Here is a 22022-nt window from a genome sequence, read left to right as displayed (position 1 = left end):
CCTCATTCTTTAGTTGGTTTGAGGTTGTCAAAGAATAGAATTGTGCATTAATGTCTGAATTTTTGGGATTGATTTCTTAGTGTAGCAACTTAATCAGAATTTTTAACTTCTGCTGAAACAGAATAAAATGTCGATTATAGCTTAATAATGACACAGATTGCATTAACATACAAACCAAGCAGTGAAAGAGCCTCAGAGGCATCAGAAGGCATCAACTTACATTGTTGTTTTTTTAGATAATCTACTTTGCAGAGACTTTCGAAAACTTCTGCTTTCACAGTATTTCGGCACTAAGCCGTCTTCCATTAATTCCACTAAACAAGGAGCCTGCCTGATCATTTATTTCAGTGGATGCTGGTTGCAGGATCAGCTGACCAGTTGTCTCTCCTGCTGTAGTCATGACGGTTGGTTATCACAGCAGGCTTGTGGGTCTTCCTCTCCGATCCTCAGGAGCTTGTTACACATGGAATACCCCCCACCCCCGCACAGTCATCTGAGTCACACATACAGTGGACGCCCCGCTGTAGCCAGCATGTCCACACTTACTCACCTTCAGCGGGGATTTCACCAGCTCTTCACCAATAGTACAATAGCAGTGTTACTTCATCGCAACTGCCACCGTCCTCCTGATGTCCTTCCCCAAAGACAGGGAACATTTGTTTGAGTCTGTTGACTGTTTACAAACATTACATGTTAAAGGCTGTTGTCCCAGTCTGGTTAGTCTTGATATTACATTATCATTAGAAACACTGATCTTGGCCATTTACCTTCACTGGAACACACTGTGCTACACCTCTTTAACTTATATGCTATTACTATAAAGAGATGACATTAAACCTATTTAAAGAGGGGGTATTATGCTGTTTGACATTGTAAGACATGTATATAATTTTACAATGTTGATGTCCAAACTAAAGATGGGTGAAGTTTCATATCTGTAGGTAAAAGTATGTAGGAGTAATCCCCAGGCTTATCAGCTCAGTCTGCAGGCTGCTGTGAACACAAGGTTTCACACAGTTTTTTCTACACGCTGTACTTTGTGACGTCACAACTGCTGGCCAATCAATAGAAAGAGGGCTCCTAGGGGTGGGGTTTTTTACAGGGACAGTGTCTGAGCCGTTTAAGGCAGAGGCTGCATGAGGGCCTGCACAGAGCACCAGTGTGAGAAAAGTGAGGGTTTTTTTACCGTAAATGATGCTAAGCTACTCCACAGGTATAACAGAGTGAAGCATGAAGCTTGAAATTAGAATATTACCCCCCCTTTAAAACCTTTTTGGAATTATTAGATAAAAATGTAGGACCTGGAACTTCAAATAAAGTTAGATAATAACGTACACTTTTACTTTTGAAAATACGAGATACATGATCTAGGTTTAAAGCGGCTTCTCACACACAAACAGACATTCACACCTCCGCCCATACACTGGCTACATTACAGACAGTCATGGCGGAGTGCAGCGATGAATCTAGACTTTTTTTTGGTGTGCAGCAGTCCGTCCATCAGTCCCCACTCTCTTTCTAACGATCTACTCCAGACTAATGCTCATGAAGAATTGATGTCCTTCAGACTCCCAGCTGTCGTCTCTCAGACATACTATTAACACAGGCAGTTGCCCTTTGAAACAGTCATCGCAGGCTTTTATCAACCAAGCCAGCACACAGCCAGCATATTTTGTTTAAATTAATCAAACTATAAAGAAGTCGGCCTGTCAGAAGCAGAGTCACTAAAAAAGCTTTGAAAAAGTTGGCTTAAACATATTTTTAGTTCAAAGTAAAAGAAAGAATAGGCAGACAAAGTTTATGTGACAAGCCTTTTTAGTAGTAAGCTAAATAAATTGCTGATGAAGTGTGAGAAAGCTCTGATTCTGGTTAAAGTCATGTGCTTCTTTGAGGTTTCGCTGCACATTTGCTCTCGTAAAACTTACCTAAACTAAGCCACCATTGACTACAACTTCCTGCAGCTGCTTCACTGTAACCGGCACACAGAGAACAGTAATAACACGACCGGTGTCTCGATCTGCAAAATAACAGGCCAAAGACTTCTAATGCAGTTACAGTATAATAACACAGGTGGCTTGTTCATGCACACACAGCACGCTGCAGTGACCCCTCAGCCTCCTGAGCTGTCATCACAGTGTGCGGTTCAGAATAGCACTCCTGACCTTTGCGTCCTGCAGTCACTTCTGCTTTGAGTCTGTCTTCCTCTATATCTGAATCTGTTCTCACATTGTCACCTGCTGAAAGGAGCATCACGACTTCCATCAGTCTGTGTGAACTGACTCCATCTCTCTCTCTTTCTCCCCCCCCCTCCTCCCCCCATGCAGCACTGAAGAGCCCGGCAGCCTTTCACGAACAGCGGAGGAGTCTGGAGCGAGCAAGGGTGAGTGTGTTCAGTAAAGTGGGTTTCCTGCTTTCTCACCGGGCTGGCTTTATTGGAGCTTCTGGTTACAGGATACATGAACAGCACAGATTACAAAGCACTACTTGGAATTGAATCAGTGTTCATTTTGGCAGCGTAGTCTTAGTCGTTAGACAAAAATGCTTACAAGTATTAGTCACATTTTAGTCATTTTTACTCTTTATAGTTTGTCTAGTTTTAGTCGCCGAAAACTCAAAACATTTTAGTCAAAAAAAAAGGAATTTTGAATGTTTCCTTTTTTTGGATTTTCACTTCTTTTTGAAGTTGTATCTGTAGTCATCGATTTTCTTTCTTTGTTTGTTCAGCCATAGTAGATTACTGTTTACTCGCAACACTTGCAGAGACCGGAAAAGCAGCCGCTTAGCTCCGCCTACCCTCTCTGGCAGACCAACCACTGCTGCGTGATGGAAAACGCGTTACTAACTGGGCGCCGCTTGTGATTTTTTCCGCGAATTTCGCCACAGACAACCAGTCCGTAATAATACTATATACTGTAAATGCAAAGGCTTTTATCAGTGGGCCATAGGCTTAATTGTGTTACCTCATTCGACGATAGATAGTGACTTAACAGACATTTATTTACATGAAAATCTTAGAGGTTATTATTTTAGCGGAAACAAAACATACATGTCGTCAGAGTTTTCATGACCAATGATCTATTTTTAGCTCGACAACGTCTCGTCTTCCTCATGAAAAAACATTTTAGTCATGATTTCTGCTGATGAAATGAACACTGAATTGAATCCCCCTGTCAGCATACACTTATATAGTCATATTGCTTAATACATGAAAAATTGAAACTACTCACAGACCAACAGAGCTGCTCAGCGTTATAAGCATGTTAGCCGAAGTCCAGATGTACCTCTTGCTGCCATCTAAAACTGCCATCATGCAAATCTTTGACAAGATTTATGTCAACCAACACCTGCTTTTTGGATGCTTTTAGTTGTAGCGGTTAGCATTAGCAACAAGATCCACCTTCTAGGGGTGGGAATCACCCGAGGACTGACAACATGATGTTACCACAGTATTTCAATAACATACAGTATGTTGGAATTCATCACATGTTTTCGACACTTGGTCTCCGAAGGAAAACTTTGTCAACATCTGTTTTTCTCAAAAGTTCTCTGACAAACAACCTCTAATTCATGTCAACAAAACCACTTAGCTGAACACAACTTGTATTGTTGTGCGTGTAGAAACTACTTTAAATTTTGCATGATAACATATCTATAATCGGTGTCTGGGTATTGATACAATATTGCCGCACAAAATATCACAATATGATGCTGTGTCGATCACCTCTTTTTTTGCTCTGCTAACCTTCCCTACTGTTTGTGTCGTAGACCGAGGACTATCTGAAGAGGAAGATCCGGAGTCGACCTGAGCGCTCCGAGCTGGTCAGGATGCACATTCTGGAGGGTGAGTTTTTACCTACGATCGAGCTTTACTTTCTGACCCAGAAGAATTCCCTTTACATGTTTCAAAAACAGTTACTTGAATAACTGAAACATATGTTTAACACAAGGGGGCCAATTCCATTTTAAAGGTTTATGTGTGGTTTCTAGATCATATGTACATGTGGAGTTTCGTCAGTTCCCTTAAAGTGAGTTTAAAATAAGGCTGGTTTTAAAAATGTCCTCATGAAGTAGCATGATTTTGTGCATCATGCATTTCTGTTTGTCACATAATAATTCCTCTGTTAAATTAGCAATTCTTCTGCTTTTGGTTTGGTTTTTAAATTGAGCTTGGCCACATAAACTGCTTTAAAAAAAGGGCCTTAGATGTCAGCATCTTCCATCTTCAGAAATTAAGCTTCCTATTTTAATGGTCAGAGTATTTAAAAGGATGAAACGTCTGTACCCAACTTCTGTATCAGTAGCACCTGGTGGCATCCTGTTTTCTCCTGTAGATGTAAATAAACCGATGACTAAATCTCCACGTGTGCCTGTTGTCTTGCTGATTCCTCCACAGAGACGTCAGCAGAGCCGTCCCTGCAGGCCAAGCAGCTGCAGCTGAAGCGGGCGCGACTGGCCGACGACCTCAACGACAAGATCTCCCACAGACCGGGTCCCATCGAACTGGTTCACAAGAACATCCTGTCTGTCACCTGCACTGTGCACTCACCACTGGGTAAAAACACACAAACACACCGCTCGTATTATTCACAGCCACACGAGTCTTGATATATGGACAGTGTTGCAGCTTTCTAAATGTCCTCAAAAACATAAGTACAATAACCACACATGTGCAGGACAGTGTGTATACAGGCAAATGCTAACACACATTCAAAGATTATATAATGTACTCAAAGAAGCATGCAGGCACAGGGATGCACACAACACTTGTGCATGCAGGATGACTTGTAAACAGCTTTGACTCTGTAAATCCAATCAGACTGATTGTTCATTTATCGGCCTGACTTAGAGGTGAGATTCTGATCCATTACAATTTTTTATTAAAGCGACGAATGTCTCCTCAGAGCCCGCTAGCTCTCTGCTCTGTGTGTGCGCTGAAACAATAACTGGTGTTTGCACACAGCCCTGGCTCTGGGGCCGAGCAGAAGAGCTGTGAATATCATTGTTTGGAGCTGCTGTGCTGGCTCTGTGATGCCTTCTTGTCCTCTTTGCATGTTAGCTTTGCAGCAGCCCCTGTAGCAACAGTTTGCTAACCCATTACCTAGCTACAGTAACAGTAGTTACATAACTGTAGTTGTTCACTACGGAAGCCCTTAGCGGACATACACATTTTATCTACTCTATTTTCCCTGTGAGTTATTTCTGGTCGTCTTCTGGAGACTTATTTTTTTTGTTATCTCTGGAACACAAACCTGGTTTTCCAGTTATAACGGATTCATTTGGCCCGTTATCTTGACATAATCGCGATCATGGGATCATTTTCTGACGATCTTGAGAACAGAACAACAGGTCACGGTGCTATTACAGACCAGGACATGCCACAGTGCCACTGCCCACACAAATGAGACCAGTTAAGCCTGTTTCTATGTTCGTTTTGTGCCTTGTCATCTGACGTGACAGTGGTGCTGCGTTGTTATCTCGAGATACAGAGATACATAAGTCAAGATCTCAAGAAAACTGAAATAACTTGTTATCACGGGAAAAAGGAATCAATAAAATGTATTGATGCATGTCCACTAAGGGCTTCTGTAGTTTGCACTAGCATCAAATCACTATTTGTCCCTCGCTGGTTTTATAGCCACGACACAGCACACCTTCAACTGACTTACAGAATTCATTGGAGTCATATCTGCCTGACTCTGTGTGCGATTGCACCACCGCTTAATCTAATGTAAGATCGATCTGAGCACACCTGTAGCTGTGCAGTTACAACATCCAGGTATCTACACACTCTTGTAATTGAGTCTCTTAAAGGATGAGTGTACAAACACACTTCTCAGTACGTTCAGGTTGCATCATCCCGCTCGATGTGATACAATAAGAACTTTTGAACAGAAATGACACAACAATAATGTGTGGACACACTCCTGTGTTGAAACACTGTTGGACATACAGTGTTGTATAACTTCTCTAAAATTAGTCACGGCTGTTGAGCAATCTGCTACACAGCCGTGACTGTGCTTGATTGGGTCACACATTGTGAGAAGCTGGATGTTGAACCGATCCGTTGTCCTCTCACAGATGATTCTCCAAAGGGAGCTGAAGGGGAGAGTTCGTCTTTGGATGAAGACAGCAGCGATGCGCTGTCACCAGACCAGCTCACCAATCACGACTCCCCTGTGAGCGCCGTCCCCCAGCTGTCTCCCTCCGACGCGCTCAACCAGAACGGGGACATTTCCCTCAATCAGGTACTGTCACAAGATGTAATGCAAACGATAAAGAACTTTAAATGATTATTCATAACATGATCACACGATTAACCAGAGTAATATCTTCCCAGTTCCTTGCACAGCACCGTCCTCCACCTCCTCCGCCACCTCCTCCCCAGGTGAACAGCTCAGACTCCTCCCCATTCGCAAAAATGACAAATGGGACGACAGTGACCGTAGCGAGCTCCCGCCCCTCTACTGGACAGGTCAAGGTGCAGAATCGCTTCTTATTCTCCTTTTAACCCAGAACCATGACATATTTCCCTGTGGACTTGCACCTCCTGCTCATTTGATGACTTGTGAATAAATGTGACCTTAGTCTATATTTGAGGAGCTGCTATAACTGACTAACCCTCCCTCATGTCTTCATTTCCTTACTTCCTCCTCCCTGACCCCGTTTCTCACGCTTTCTGTCAGCAGTCTCAGGCGAGAACGAGTTCAGACCGTCCTCCACAGAGACCCAAGAAAGCAAAGGACAGCAAACCCAAGGTCAGCTCATTGTTTCGTTTTCTTTGTAAAAGGTGCAGACACAGGATTTACCGGCCTGATCGGATTCTACGAGATCTCACTAAACTCAATATTTTTGACATTTAGCAAATTATACAAGAAGAGAGTTTAGAAGGGGAAGAGATACATTTTTGTTTTCACCAGAATACACACAACATCAGTAAGTTGTGTAGAAGATGGGGCCACACTGCTGGGATCCAACAGTGTTAAAAACCATTAAAGAGTTAACCTTTCGGCTCCCCTGTGCGCAGGTGAAGAAACTGAAGTACCACCAGTACATCCCTCCAGACCAGAAGGCGGACAAAGAGCGTCCGCCTCAGATGAACTCGTCCTACGCGAAGCTCCTCCAGCAGCAGCAGCTCTTCCTGCAGCTGCAGATCCTCAACCAGCAGCAGCAGCACTACAACTACCACACCATCCTGCCCGCCCCTCCCAAGTGAGTGTCACTCACTTTAGTAGCTTAATGTAAAGATTCAACTAGTTTACCACGCTCCTTTTTCTTCCTCGTGTTAACCCAGTAGTTATTACCCATAGTTCATTTCTGCCTCTAGTTTTCAATATGACTTCCTGCCTTTCTTCAAACCTTTTCTGCTTTGTCTTGTTCCTTCCACATCAGTGGTTTTTGAGCGAGTATATAGAGCCTGACGCAAAAAGCAGAAGTCATGTGAATGCTATGTAAATTCTTTCTTGATTTAGCTTTTGTGGTTTAACCATTTAAATATGTGTCTTATAGAATATGATTGCTGTTGCATTAAAACGTCAAATTCTAATAACAAAACATTTCTTTGTTATTTTTGTTATGGTGTTGAGTGTTAGACATCAACATTACCAATCGATATCCATCCTCTCCTGTTTTCCGCCTCCTTTAGGCCACCGAGTGAGCAGACTCCCACGACCAACTCCGGCCCCTCCCCCTCCCGCAGTGTTCCAGCAACAACCTCCCCCGCCGCCTCCAACCAGACTGGGAGCGGGCGTCAGAGCCAAACTGCTGTGGGCGGAGCCAAACCAAGCACTCTGCCGGCCAACCTGGATGACTTCAAAGTGAGCTGAACAGACAGCACAACGCAATACATGAACCTCCCAAGAAAATGTTAACCAATGTGTTTTATATTGTAGCTTTGCAATTCTTTCAAACCACCGCCCTTTATTGAAGGAGGTCAGAAAATGCTGACTAATGTAGTAATCTTAGTAATTTACTCATAATTTAGTAATTAAATATCATTAATCTAAATTCTTACATGCAATGTCATACCCAATCTCAGATCCCATTGGCTATAGTTAGCGATAAACGACTTCCAGTCAAGACTTCCTTTTCCGCGTGCTGCATTGTTACAAAGAATCCGCTTTTCTTGTGATTTACTTTAATTAACGGCTCTTAAGTTTGCCGAATAACAACATCGTGATGCAGATGAGTAAAAAGTAAAAATGAAGCTTTGTCAGGTCTGTCCTCAAGACGAGAAGAAAGCTACTTTTAAAATGCTCGTTTGTTGAACGGAGGTCGGATCGATTCGATGCATTCAAGGAAGTCAGGAAATCTGAACGCTGAGCGGCTTTCGTAGAATTTTAGATCTAGAACAGGTTGTTAGCTGTAAGCATGCAGATGTCTGTTTATAGGGAAGTTAAATCGTTGTCATGTGACTGCTGATAGGGGGCCAGGATGTCCCCAATTGCCCTTACTGCCCCTATTTTGGGAGCCACCAAACCAAATTATGTTCCTCCGAACTTTACACTTTCTGTTTTTGTCTCTCACACTTCAGCTAATCTGTTCTCTTTCACTCTGAATCAGTACCTGCTAACTGAGCCCTGGTCTGGTTTCTCATCCTCCAGGTCGCTGAGCTGAAACAGGAACTGAAACTACGCGGTTTGACCGTCTCAGGCACCAAGAACGATCTTATCGAGAGGCTCCGGAACTACCAAGAGCTAAATGGCAACGCTGCAGTGGTTTTAAAGAATGGCACATCGCAGCCCTGCCATCAGGCCACAACCTTGGCTGTTAGCGCCATCACATCCTCTCCAACCACAACTACTACTACCCCCGAGCACCATCCACTGGAGTGCGGGTTCAAGTTAGCTCAGGTGGTTCCAGGAAGAGTCATGCGGTTTGGCAGCACCAGCTCCAGCCCTCCGGTGTCACCTACGCCCTCTGAGAGGTCGTTGGCTGGGATGAGTCCCGATGAGACGAGCTGTAACGGGGACATGTTTGGGGAGATGGTGAGATCATAAGATTTTTTTTAATTGTCTTTTTGTTAAGAAGACTGTGAAAGAATTTAACATCTTTCTTTTGAACCTTTCCTAACATTCTCTTCTTGTTTGGTCGTCATTCAGGTGAGCTCTCCCCTGACCCAGCTCACCCTGCACCCATCTCCTCAGCACCCGTCAAACGTCTCTCCGCGCTCGCAGTCTCTCTCCAACGTCAAAGAGGAGATCCAGAGCTCCTGCAGCCTCTCCAGGCCCTCTCCATGTCAGCCTTCTGAACAGCTGTCTGGAATCGCCATGGACACCATGGACAAGGACCAGATGCTGCAGGAGAAGGACAAACAGATCGAGGAGCTGACCAAGATGCTTCGGCAGAAGCAGCGGCTGGTGGAGACGCTCAGGTCGCAGCTGGAGCAGGGCAAGATGGTCGGTGGGATAGTGTTGTCAGGAAGTGAGAAGGGCAAAACACCCCCTGAGGTGAGACTTCAAACTCTGATCAAAGCCTCTGCAATTCAGCCCCCTGTTCTCCCGAATGGCATCGTGGTGAAGGTGAAGAAGGAGGTGGAGCCTGAGGAGGGGATGGAGGGAGTAACGGAGGAAGCCCAGGCGAAGAAACCAGAGCAGCCGATGCAGTGCTCTCAGGAGACGCTTGTCCGGCTGCAGCAGATCCACCGGCTGCAGGTCCAACAGGCTGAACAGCAGAAACAGACGCTGCAGCAGAGCCCGACGCAGCTGCAGAAAGTGGCCGAGGCAAAGTCGAACCCTCAGAAACTACAGCAGCAGAAGAAAGAAGCCCAAATCCTGCTCCAGCAGCAGCAGCAACTGCAGCAGCTCATCATCCAGCAAACCCAACAGAAGCAGCTGCAGGCCCAGCAGAAGTTAGCACAGCAGAAACTAGCCCAGCAGAAGCTCAGTCAGCAGAAGCTGCTGCAGCAGAACCAGCTCAAACAAGGGCAGGTCCAACAGAGCCAGCAGAAGAACCAGGTCCAACTCAAGCAGGTTCAAGTGCAGATCCAGAAGCCCGCAGGGAACCCAATCCAGCAGAGGAAGCAGCTGAAGGCTCAGCAGAGGCATCAGCAGAGGCAGCAGACGGCAGCCGTCACCACACAACCGGTAAAGTGTCTCAGCAGCTGTAGAAACATAAAATGCTCATGTTGTAAACTGAGTGTTGAAACTAAAAAGCATTTTGTTTTTGCTTTCCAGGTGACCCCAGTCGTCATCAACCAACAGAACGGCACTCAGATCCACACTCAGTCCATTTCGTTAGACCTCCTCAAGGCAAACGGCACTCCGACACTCGTCAAGGACAGCAACGGCAACCACTACCTAATCGCCCTCACCAGTAACACCACAGACGGACAGAACGGAGTGTCCTCGCTGGCCAAATCCAACGGACGCATCACACTGCAGGTACTGTTACACTATCACTGCTGTTATTCTGTGTTGCTTATTATACAAGATGATGATTATATTAATCTGTTCTTTCTGCTTGGTTTCCTCTTTTTAGAGATTGCAGTCGACTCCCAGTAAACTGCCCAGCACTGACAGCCAATCAAAAGAGCAGCCAGAGGCAGAGCCTGTGAGCCAGCCAATCAAAAAGGTACAACAACAAAAATATGTCAATAAGCATATTTAATTTGTTTAGGGAAAAGTATCATGAACACATGCCGCATATGTAAAGGATGATGTTCTAATGATCCCAAACCTTCTAATAGACTACTTAACAAATTTGTTTTTGTCATTGGTTACAAACTGACTTCAATTACAGATATAAATTATATATTGATGACCTCTGTCATGTTATTTAATTAAAATTTAATTTTAGTAGGAAAAGCATTATTGAGGTTAAAGATCTCTTCCACAAAAGTGTCCTGGCCAAGACAGCAGCACATTTAAACAAAGTTTCAGACTTACAACTAGTAACAGTTACAAACACAATTCAACAAATACTCACATAGTGAGTCATAGTGATCATAGTCACATAGAGGAAAGTCATTAGTCAAAGCATCTACAACCTGATGCATCTTCCTCCAAACCCTTCAATCTACACTTAAAATTAGCAAATGTAGTTTGAGGTCATTTATTTAATTAATTGAGGTCAATTAATTAATTATTTAACTCTATCAGTTTCTGTTTTCTGATGCATGTTGATTCCTCCCGTGCTTTTGCCTTCATTTTTTCCATCTTAGCTTTTGATTTTTTTCAATTTCTGCAAAGTGCTTAATGAGTGTGTTTTGAATGTATTTATATACATATTATGATAATATTAACCAATGCATACGTGTTATCACATAAATGTCCAAAACTATGCTAATTTAAATCATCTCAAAAAACTCATAATGTCAGACCTCACTGTATGTTTCTTGTATTATGTAATAATATAAGCTTATGTAACGATCAGAATTCTGCTGTCAGTAGTGCAGAGTGACGATCAATCGGCTCCTTTTGAAGTGAAGTGCATTTTAAAGTGCCCTTGAGCAAAATTGCAGCTTGACTGTCTGCATCCCTTAAGCAGTACCGTGTTTCTGCCACCAGGTGTCACTATTAACACAGTTTAAAAACAACATAAAATGTGAAACAGCAGCCTGATACTTAGACAATTACAGTTGAGTATTAAACGTTCAGGCTATTAACACTCTTCCACTCTCTTCGCTCAGGGACAGAAGGCGGGGCTTCACCTGGACACCAACGGCGTGCCACAACCCGGCCTGTCCGTCACCGCTCCGCCCAACCTGCAGCCTTTCTTTGACGACGTGTCCGACAGCGAAAGCCAAAGCAGCTTAATCTCGTCTCTGAAGGTAACACCGCCTCCTCCTCCTCCTCCCTCCGCTGCTCTGTGTTCTCCACGTTTTGTAAACTTCCTTAACTTTTTTCCTCTCTTTTTCTTCTCTTCTCTTTTCATTCCATCTCTTCATCACTCCACCTGGGCAGAGAGAGGAGGTGTGTCTGCCTTACGACCGGCACACACTGTTCACCCCTCCCTCTCCCAAACCCAACACCTCCCTGCCCGCGCAGCGCTCCAAAGTACGTCCTCCAGCTCGTCTTTCTTTCCATCTCTCCTTCAGTTTTGTTCTTTTTTTCTGTCTGTTCCTCCATTTTTCCGTCTCTGAGGCGTGTGCTCGTTTCACTGAGCTGAAGGCGGTTGGAAAATTTGGGGCAGAGAGGGTGCAGTGATGTTGGGCTTGACTTTGTGCGACTGTGATTATATTTTCCATTCATGTCAGACTGTAATGTTGAAGTCTAACCTCAAGACATACCCTAAGGAAGCATTCTGAGTAACTTGACACATTTCCCATAATGCTTTTGGTAATCCCCGAGTCACCGACCACTCAAGCGTTTCAAGTCAATAGAAAGTGAAAATAAACTTGTTGCACAAACCACAACACAGGTTAATCTGGTGTGTTCAGACTGAAGAAGCATTTCTACGTGACTCTGATTTTTATTCTTAGTGACACAAACCAAAAGTCTGTTCAAGCCAACAGATGCTTTGTTAACCTCTATGGTAAGAGGTTACCAAACTTCGTACCACATTTAAATTGGTCTTTCAAACATGACCACACAAAACACACCCTCTTGTGTGGTAGCATTAGCAGTAGGCCCTTTTACACTGCCAGTTCAAGGCGGGATTATTACGCCTCTGTTATGTTCCGTCTTCTATGTAAAACGCACAGAGTTGGAATAGTGGGGCGAAGTTGTTCCGCCATTGAGCCGGCATCGGAGGTAGTGACACAGGCAAAACAGCGGCTGTGTAAACAGAGGAGCCAGCAGGGCGGAACAGCACCGTGTGTGTATGTGAAGCACGCGCTTTGTTTACACCTCACGCAACGGAGCACTTTGTAAAAACACACTGGGGCGGCTTTACGCCAGCATTGTTTGGTCCAATGTAAAATGCCAAAGGCTGCATGGCGGCGGAGCTTCGTTACAGCGCTGAGGCTGAGTCGCAGTGTAAAAAGGGCTTTTAGCTACACATTAGCTTGCCCAGATGCAGCTTCAGTGCTGTCCCTCTCTACACAGAATGCCCCAGGCACATAATTGATTGTTGGAGTCACTAAAATCCCTGTAGAGTTTGGAAACAACTGTTTTAGAGAAAAAAAAAATGCTGCATGTGATGATGGCGACATTATTATGTCGGCTGTGTCCGACCAGAAATCCAAAGGTAAAAGAAAATGCTAACCAAAGAGCGAAACCAAACCAAAGCCAAAGTCTGTGTTGCTTGTGTTCACATGTGTACCTGGTGACTGACTGATATTGTGTTCTTCTCTGTTAGCAGGAGAACGGTGTGAACAGTCAGCAGATGGACGACCTGTTTGACATCCTGCTGAAGAGCGGAGGTAATGAACTCATGACATCATTATTCATAAGAAACATCACAAGTCTGTCGACTTCTATATGTTGATGTAATTTCCTCTCTGTCTCCTCCTTCAGAAATCCCCAGCTTCAAGGCAAACCCAGACCCTTCCCTCATCCCACTCTCTGACCCGCCCTCCCCATCTTCCCCCCTCCACCTCTCCCCTCCCACCCCCACACAGTCCCTCATCCCCTCCCCTCAGCCCTCTGTTGGCGAGCCGTGCACAGGCAGCGGGCGCCTGGAAGACTTCCTGGAGAGCACCACCGGCACCCCGTTGCTGGGCGTGGAGCCCGACGGCGGCCTGACGCTGATCGACGACCTCCACAGCCAGATGCTGAGCACGCCCAGCATCCTGGACCACCCCCCCTCCCCCATGGACACGTCCGACCTGGGCTTCTCGCCCCACTCTACGGGGCTGGACTTTGGCGACCCCACCCTGGACAGCATGGACTGGCTCGATATCTCAATGGTCGGAAGCGGGAGCGGGGGCGGCGGAGGAGGGAGAGGAGGAGGAGGGGGAGTGGGTGATGGAGACGGCGGGACGAGCCTGGCCCCGCTTGCGCCGCACACTCCACCCAGCGTCTTCTCCGCCGACTTCCTGGACAGCACGGACCTGCAGCTGCACTGGGAGTCGTGTCTGTAGCCCTGCGTGCAGACTGACAGGCGCTCGCTCACACTGTGTACAGGCTGCCTCTTTATTTCATGCACATACTGAAACCTTTTCTATGCTGTCTCTACCACTGCGGGGGTCACTGGCACATGCAAACACACACACACACTTTAACACAGTTTGCCCTGTCGTTCACTGGCTGTTACTGTATGCAGGATGAGCTGAAATAAGAAAGAAACATAGAAGTTAAATTCATAGAAAGGACTTGTTGGAACTGAAGTGGACTTGTGACATTTAACTCTATGGGGATCCAACCAGCAGATGGTTCACAGCCAAGCTGGTAAAATCCCACTTCCTGTGTCCTGCTCTGCATTAAAGGCAGGTTAAAGTGAACCAGCAGGACTCTAACTGTAGGTCACTGTAATAACACATTTACAACATTTCAACTCTTTGAAACGGTTTGACAGATTAGAGCTGAGACGTCAGTGACGTTCACTCAGGCTCCCTGATATCAGAGTGTGTGTGTCAGTGCCTCCTAAACTTTGCACTTATGCTGAATCTGATTGGTTAAAAGGGGGGCGTTCAGGTCACCATCTTTACTCCGCCTGGTGACGCAGAGCGAGAGCCACCACGTGTTGATCAGCTGAGCCCTTGATGGTGTGAAAAGAAAGGCAGCTGTCTGTGACCTCGCCGTCTCCCAGGGCAACCTGAACCCCGCCCACACTAGTCAAAAAAACACAACCGTCATTGGTTGACAGTTGCTTTTGAAATGAACCATATCATTGGCAACAGTTTGAATTGAAGCCTCATTGGAGGTTGTGTATTATTGGTAACATTATGGTAGACCACTATGTATTGCTGTATATGGGGTGTATATTATCAATTGTCCATATGACTATTTTTCTTTGCTGGTTGCTTTAGAGTCGAGCTCGCCGGCTGGGAACATAGGGTGAGGGCGGGGCTTCCAAAATACTTGGACCTTGTCATTTTTTAAAGAAAAAAAGTTAAAAAAATAAACATACTATAAAAACTCAAAAGATGCTTCTGTTTTTATTTTACACCATCACATATATAATATAAAGCTTTCCATATGAAACAATAGAACTTGCTTTATTTATGTTGATAATTTACTTATTTTTGTTACTGACTTTAATTAAATGATTAGTAATCTGCTCCTCTGTTACTTCATGCTGGATATAATCCTGATGATGGAGAGACCACCAGAGGGCGCCATTGTAAAGAAATCAGCTGTCTGAAATCATCATGTAGATGAGGTTAGGATACCATCAATTCATATTAGACTGCATTGTATCATTTAATGCTGTACCATACACAGGATGGATATCTGACAGTAAGATAGAAAGCATATTTATTTTACCCTTTAAAAATATTTTATTTCCTTTTTAAAATCTTTTGTATTGAAAGCAACATATGTTTGACCTGCCTGTTTGCATGCATGTAAATGACATTTTAAAGGGGGCATATTTTATCTATGCAATCAATTTTCTTTTATTCTAACGTGTTTTTTAATCACGTTGGTAAAGTTTGTTTCATTTTCAAAATTGTATACATATTTTGACTTAATTATTTTTCAGAGCCTCTCCTTCCTCCTGAAACGAACAAGCCGTTTTGTCATTCAAAGGTCAGACCTTAGCCACGATTGGCTGACAGTATTTGGAGTAACCGCGTAGCAGCAGCACTGCACAGTCACTCCAAAGTTGTAGAAAGCATGGCTGCTCTAGGATCACTTATTCAGCCTTATATGTACGAGCCAGAATCCTTAGAAGATATCCGAATGGTAAGTTGAAATCTTAATGACTTGACTACAAGCTAGTAGAAGGCAGCCTGAAGTGAATGACGGTGAATGACGATTGGTCGATTTCAGCGAAAGCAAGGTTCTATGTAGAAACCTGCAGCTGTTCTGAACGGCCCATTACAGAGGCGACCTTTTTAAAAATGTAATTCTGGAAAAACATGGAATTATGCCTTATTCTCATATTTTGCATGGGTGTTTAATGTTTAAGTGGAAAAGTGAATATCCATTCAAAAGAGATGACCCCTTTAAAGTCTACATGTTTGATGAGATTCAAACATCTTTTATTTTAACATTTTTATTCAAATCTGACCAATGTAAAGTTTCAGTGACCCAAATATTTATTTTCATGATCTTAACTGCCTCTGTCAAAGGCAAAATACACACCTGAAAAAGAATACACATCTCTAAACCAGTTGTATCTTCTCTGCTGCTAGTAATGACTACATGTAATTACATGATCACCTCATTAAAAGATGTGTAATGAAGGAGAGCAGTGCACTCAGCACACTTTGACAATTGGAAACACATGGAAAATTAGTGTCTCCCAGAAACGGCTTGAGATAAGGTAATAAAAAATAGATCCAAGTGGGAGAAGCTGGCAGCTAATATAGTTGTATGTGTAGCTCTCTTTTAGAAGTAAATAACATCTGGGTGATGAGACACATCAATCATTTTATTTTCTTTGGATCATCTGCTTCACTTTATCAAAACACCGCGATCTAAATTTGTTGTCCTTTATACACTAATATGGGGAGCTTCATGTTTGGTCTTGATTGTAATAAAAAGCCGATGAGCAACTGAACCATCTAATACCTAACCCTTCTGAGGCAACACCACAGATTTGAATAATCAAACACTGCTCAGTTGTAAGGGAGTGCTTCTTTACATGTGAGAAACTTGTGTTAAAGCAGGTGCAGAAAATGTATTTTTTTTATGTCACTGCCATGTAAAAAGTATCTGCCATGGTTTAGTGGCAACTTGTTGAAACTTAGCTAGCTTGAAATGTAGCAATAAGTAGTAGTAACGTTTACGTGAGTAGCATGGACGGATTATCATGACGACAGGCCCTGGGCACAAACTCACCATGGGCCCCATACAAACGCAAATAGGCGTAGCACACGCACACTGCGTGTACCCTCACCAAGTACAAACATTTGGTCGCACAATAGCATGGGTGGGGCAACCCACAACCAGCTCTGCATTAGCATCCAGGTCCCCAGGGGCAGATCCAGAGGGGTGGCCTGGGCCCCCCTTGAAATCTGATTGGCTATCCCAAGTGCCACCCCAAAATCCTAAACTAGGATTGGCTATTTGCCTTGTCAGAGGCGGGACTTGTGTTAAAATCAACTATTTGCGCTGTGTTGCAACAGGCTGCTATTAGCTTTCTTTCCATTTCAATGTGGCACATTTCCTTTAGTACTTTAAATTGTTACTCTGAACACACATCTTCTGTTTGAGTCCCTAAAGAATTATGCTTAGAAGGAAGGGTTAATTAAAGCGCTGGCGCCCCCCCCTCTCGCTCTCTCTTCCTGGGCATATGGTGTGTTGTTTGGGTTAGACTGTTTCCTTATTTAGTTTCTTTGGTTTCTCACACGACATTTACACTCATTCAACACACTGGACATTACAGATAAAAACATATTTGGTTTAAAGTAATGTGTGGTCCTCTCCTTCTTGTCCCTCCCCTGAGCCGGGCTGTGACCAGTGGGGGCTCGTCAAAAAGATTATTTGGTATTTTATAAGCTAAATGGCGTTTTTTGTTTGTCTTGGATAACTTGTGTAAGATACTTTATTTACAGCTGGCTCGCGCATCGCCGAAGTGGTTGCCATAGGTTGCACATAATGATGCATAGCGTCACCCCATACATTGACGGGATTGGCTCCTTAGGTTTGTGACGTCTCAAACCTGCCAATCTGAAAATGTGTTGTTCAGCCTGTCCTTGGTACACTGCAGTTTAAAAGCAGACAGGCCCAGCCATGGAGATGACTGCTGATGTTGTCCCTGATATGTCTTGTAGCACATGAAAAACACCACATGGAGATGTTTACAAGGTTAAACACTTGATTTTCACCAGATGGGGGTCTTTTGCCTCATGTGATGTCACTTAAGTCGGCTTTAGGTGGGTCAGAAAACTACAACTTTTAAAATGTGAGGAGGAAGAAGTGAGCCTACCAGACCTCTGTAGCCTGTTGCTCGTCCCTACTTAAGGCTAAAGGGTCGAGGCTACATTAGCCGCTACTAGCAAAACAACTGACATTTTTGTTGCATTGTGGGTAATGTTGGTGCCAGGTTCAACATAGAAGAAGAAAGTCTGAAATAATCTATGGTTCTGCTGCATTAATGATCCTTTTTAAAAAGCAAAGTTTAACAATGTTACATGCTAGCAGAACTACAATGCTAATGCTCTCTGGTGTGTTCACTAAACTTCTACTTTTCAAAAGAGATACTAGTAATGTGCTGTGAAATACACAACCAGATACTTTATTTTTTTCCCCTCAAACCTGGTTATTATATTCACTTATTTCACGCAGGTACAGTTTAATAAAAGGTGTCGGTGGGTATTAAACTAGGGCGTCTTTCTAGTACCACAATTTTTGCTCAAGTGCAATCCTGCAGGGTGAAAACCCCTTCAAGTAAAAGAGACTAATTCCTACCCACTGACCAGAATTAAAGGGAGATGTGTTAGTAATTAGAGAGCTCTTGTTTTGAACAGAGAGAGAAAAGTGACCTCTTCATCATCACCTCCTCCTCCTCCTTTCTTTAGGCCTGTATCAAGCCTGAACGGCCTGTTTGACTCGCTCACTTCCAGCCTTTCAAGTTTCACTCGGCCAGCCCCTCATCATCATCCCTCAAAGACCCTGATGAGCCATCAGTTCTCGCTCTCTCTCTCAAACACACATACACTCGTTCATACTGAGTCCAGCACACACAGATATTCAATGCACAGCACGCAAACATGCAATCAGCCCAGTACACTCTTACAGATTCACTTCACGCACACACACAGGTCACAGCAGCTCCCCAGAGCCGCATCACTTCCACCTCTCTCTCTCTCTCCTCTCTCCCATACACACAGCAGATAAAAGACCCGAGGCCATGCCACTAATTAACTACAGTGAGCTCCAAAGGGCCGCAGCCACAAGGGCTAAAGATCTCCTCTGTACTCCACATCCCGCTGACATGAGGCCCTGCCCAGCAGCTGCACACACACGAGTTTTAATCACACCAAGCAGAACATTTTTACCACTGAAATCTGAAAGTTGCAAGAATAAAAGAAAACTGCATTTTTTTAATTTAAAAAAAGTTTCAAAATACACTTGTGGTTGTCAGAGGGGGACGGGGAAGATAACCCAAAGATAAATGTTAACATTTCAGAATACTCTGATATTTAAAGTCGAGCTGAAACTGCATTTCGAGAGTATCTAGCTTCCGTATCGTGACGTAATTCCGAGTGAAACAGGACGTGCAGGCGGGACATATCATTAGAGGGATTTGATTTGATCGTTGAGAAGTGGGCGTAGACAGCCGTTCTCCACAGCGCAGTAGCTAGCTAACTGACCGAGCGTTCTTGGTGCTCTGAGGCTAAATGTTGCAGATTGATTGGTTGAAATTGTTTGGTGCTAACTTACGTAAGTACGTGTGAAATTTAGTTTTACCGGAAGAAAACGTGATCGGATTTTGATATAAGAATATGAAGAAATTGATTTTCTGTATTTTTGTTGGCCCATATTGTCAAATAGATGCACAATATGAACGGGGATGTGATCTAAAAGGATTAAAATGACATTTTTCATTTAATGATTGTCTTTTAGGCTACTTCTCCTATACGAATCAGTTATTTTGGGAAATATGTATATTTGCTTGCTTGAAGGTGTCTCTTTGTCACTTCACTCATCTAGCAAACTACAGAAAAATCATCTCAAAGTTGGTGTGTGATGCACTGCCAACACGGTAAAACCATGGCTTGGTTTTTATAAGCATCAGAATGAAAAAACTGACCTTACAAAAGGGCAAAAAGGCAAGAGAATGGTACCACTTTTTCTACAAACGGAGGATGAGCTGTAGGAGTCATTGGAAAACTTAGTCTTTTGCTAGATAAACTATGGAGGTTTAAGCTAACTGAGTATGACGAGTTGTAGTCTGTCTCTATGGTAAGTAAGCTACACCCATGGAGTGATTAGCGACTTAGCTTAAAGACGGAAAAAAGCGGGAAACAGCTAGCCTGGCTCTCTCTCTTTGATAAAGAAGGCACATACTTGCAGTGTTGCAGAACTCCAGTCCAGGACTCGGACTCATGACTCGGACCGGAGCATTGACTGCATTTGGACTTGGAATATGGAGTATACATGTGTTCACCTGCATGCGCGTCACATGCCGTCTTGTTTAGCAAAAGTTTCTGTCAGGATGCCTGACGAGGCCCCACGAATGGTGTGCTTTGCTATGAAAGATTTTACAGCAAATGCAAGCCAGAGCAGTGCAACATGTTCAATATGTAAAAGAACCATCAAGGAGAGAACAGAGACAAATTCAGACTTTAACAGACAACTGTCCAGGACACACCCAGAAAAGTAAGTAAGATGCTAAAGTTAGCTAGCTGCTAGCTAACTTGGACTCGGACTCAGGTAAGGAGGACTCGACCTGGATTCTTCTTTCGTGGCTCGGACTGGGACTCGGACTTGAGACACAACTCGGACTCGAGGTTTGGTGACTCGACTACAACACTGCCTACTAGCACATATAAGCTTACTACTGTAATTAGCACACATAATATTTTGAATGTTTAATCTACACATAACTAGTACACGCTGGAACTATTTCTTAGCAAACAACAGCTGCCTGTGGTGACTTCTTCGTCTCTGCTAGTTTTCTTTCAACTTTACGGCGATGACAGGACTCCATGAACAGTGTTTAAATGACTGTGTTTTAAAGTTAAAAAAAAACCTTATACCTTTTTATAAAATTAAACCTCTAATTAACCTGCCAAACCACTATCTTTGTCCTTGTTAGGCAGATTAATAGGCTGCTAGCCATTTATTGCATTTGGAGCACCATGCTACCCATCACAGAGCCAAAAGTTGCACAAAAACCAAACCTGAACGTGTGTGTTTTTGTTCGTGTTTGTTCAACTCAACCCCTTTGTGTTTCAGGGAGAGCAAATGTTTCTCGTCGTGCCTCCGTCTCCTGTTTTGTGTGAGGTTGTATGATGTGAGGGGAGCAGTCAGGTTCAGGTGGATCCTGCTGCGACTGCAGAACCTTTGATAGCAGAGGATGTGAAGGCTGACATTTGCACGGGCAGGGGGAGACGGGGGGGGATCACTCAGAAAAGTGGGAGGCAAAGAGGCTGAGAGAAAAGCAGGAGTGTTTTATTCTACACCTGTTTGTTTGAAAGACAAGAGAGTATGTGGGAAAAAAGACAGAGAGCGAGTCGGTCGCAGACAAGGGCGTGCAAACATAAAACAGTCATTGTGAGTTCCCAAACTAAATGCAGAGTCGTCTGATCCACACTTTATAAGATATTCTGAGTACTTACAGTATTAGAAGTTGTGGTGTGGTTGTGAGTGGGAAAGGGTTGCAATATACATCTTAATCTCGGCCCGAAGACCATTTTCCTCTCAGGGTTGGAAGCTAAAATGCTGTTATGTCATACTACTGTGATCCAGGATGTAAACATCATTAATGTAGAGAATATGACGAATATGATCATTTTATCTCTTCCTGATCAATGAGAAACTTAAAAGACAATGGATAGTAAAAATATGAAGTGACATCAAACAAATTTGATACAGCGAATGTTAGCATTCAGCCACTTAGCTAACATAATGTTAGCTAACAACTAAAGTCCTTGTTAACATTACGTTAGGACTTTATGTCTTTCCTATAATAACAGTAAAACTACAAAATCTTAGCTTTCAGGTACTTAGAAGCTAACAGTAACATTATCTAGAATGTGGCAGAATGCTATAGCTAGCTGTTGTTTGTCTCTAGCTAATACATTATCAAACACGGCCATATTTCCCTCCAGATTTACACTGCTCATCATAGTCAGTTTCTGATCAATTGAAGAAGCACTGAAATAATAATGATTTGTCTGATACTTTAATTCATAACAACCTTGAACACAGCAGTAAAACATTAAAACAGTATTTGAGCTTCCCACTCTGAGCATGATGTCAGAGGAAAATGGCCGCTGTGTGAATATGGTGAGTGCGGTCGGGGGAGATAGCTGTTCATAAATGAGTCTGGTTCTGTTAGAGGTTTCTGCCTGTGACGGGGTAACA

General features: G+C 43.7%; 1 protein-coding gene across 10 annotated transcripts in view; it reads left to right on the top strand.

Annotated features, from left to right (window-relative positions):
* Positions 1 to 14956, top strand: part of mrtfab (myocardin related transcription factor Ab) — a 50771-nt gene extending 35815 nt beyond the window's left edge. For 4 of the 10 annotated variants that reach the window (XM_069664028.1, XM_069664036.1, XM_069664035.1 and 1 more), the window contains 16 exons: positions 2325 to 2380; positions 3766 to 3841; positions 4394 to 4552; positions 6079 to 6245; positions 6338 to 6478; positions 6684 to 6755; positions 7025 to 7209; positions 7643 to 7814; positions 8601 to 8984; positions 9099 to 10082; positions 10173 to 10379; positions 10477 to 10569; positions 11627 to 11767; positions 11901 to 11993; positions 13237 to 13300; positions 13395 to 14956. In XM_069664028.1, the coding sequence (XP_069520129.1) occupies positions 2325 to 2380; positions 3766 to 3841; positions 4394 to 4552; positions 6079 to 6245; positions 6338 to 6478; positions 6684 to 6755; positions 7025 to 7209; positions 7643 to 7814; positions 8601 to 8984; positions 9099 to 10082; positions 10173 to 10379; positions 10477 to 10569; positions 11627 to 11767; positions 11901 to 11993; positions 13237 to 13300; positions 13395 to 13960 (3560 nt within the window). In that variant the 3' untranslated portion in view covers positions 13961 to 14956. The remainder of the gene's footprint in view (positions 1 to 2324; positions 2381 to 3765; positions 3842 to 4393; positions 4553 to 6078; positions 6246 to 6337; positions 6479 to 6683; positions 6756 to 7024; positions 7210 to 7642; positions 7815 to 8600; positions 8985 to 9098; positions 10083 to 10172; positions 10380 to 10476; positions 10570 to 11626; positions 11768 to 11900; positions 11994 to 13236; positions 13301 to 13394) is intronic. The other 6 variants (XM_069664030.1, XM_069664038.1, XM_069664029.1 and 3 more) reach the window with 5 other exon arrangements.
* Positions 14957 to 22022: the final 7066 nt, after the last annotated feature.

This window comes from Semicossyphus pulcher, unplaced genomic scaffold (assembly GCF_022749685.1).
Source record: "Semicossyphus pulcher isolate SPU_LCO1_2020_fin unplaced genomic scaffold, fSemPul1.0.p SCAF_16, whole genome shotgun sequence".
In the NCBI taxonomy this organism is placed as follows: domain Eukaryota; kingdom Metazoa; phylum Chordata; class Actinopteri; order Labriformes; family Labridae; genus Semicossyphus; species Semicossyphus pulcher.
The sequence above is the reverse complement of the archived record's forward strand: the minus strand, read 5'-3'. Positions and strand labels throughout refer to the sequence as shown.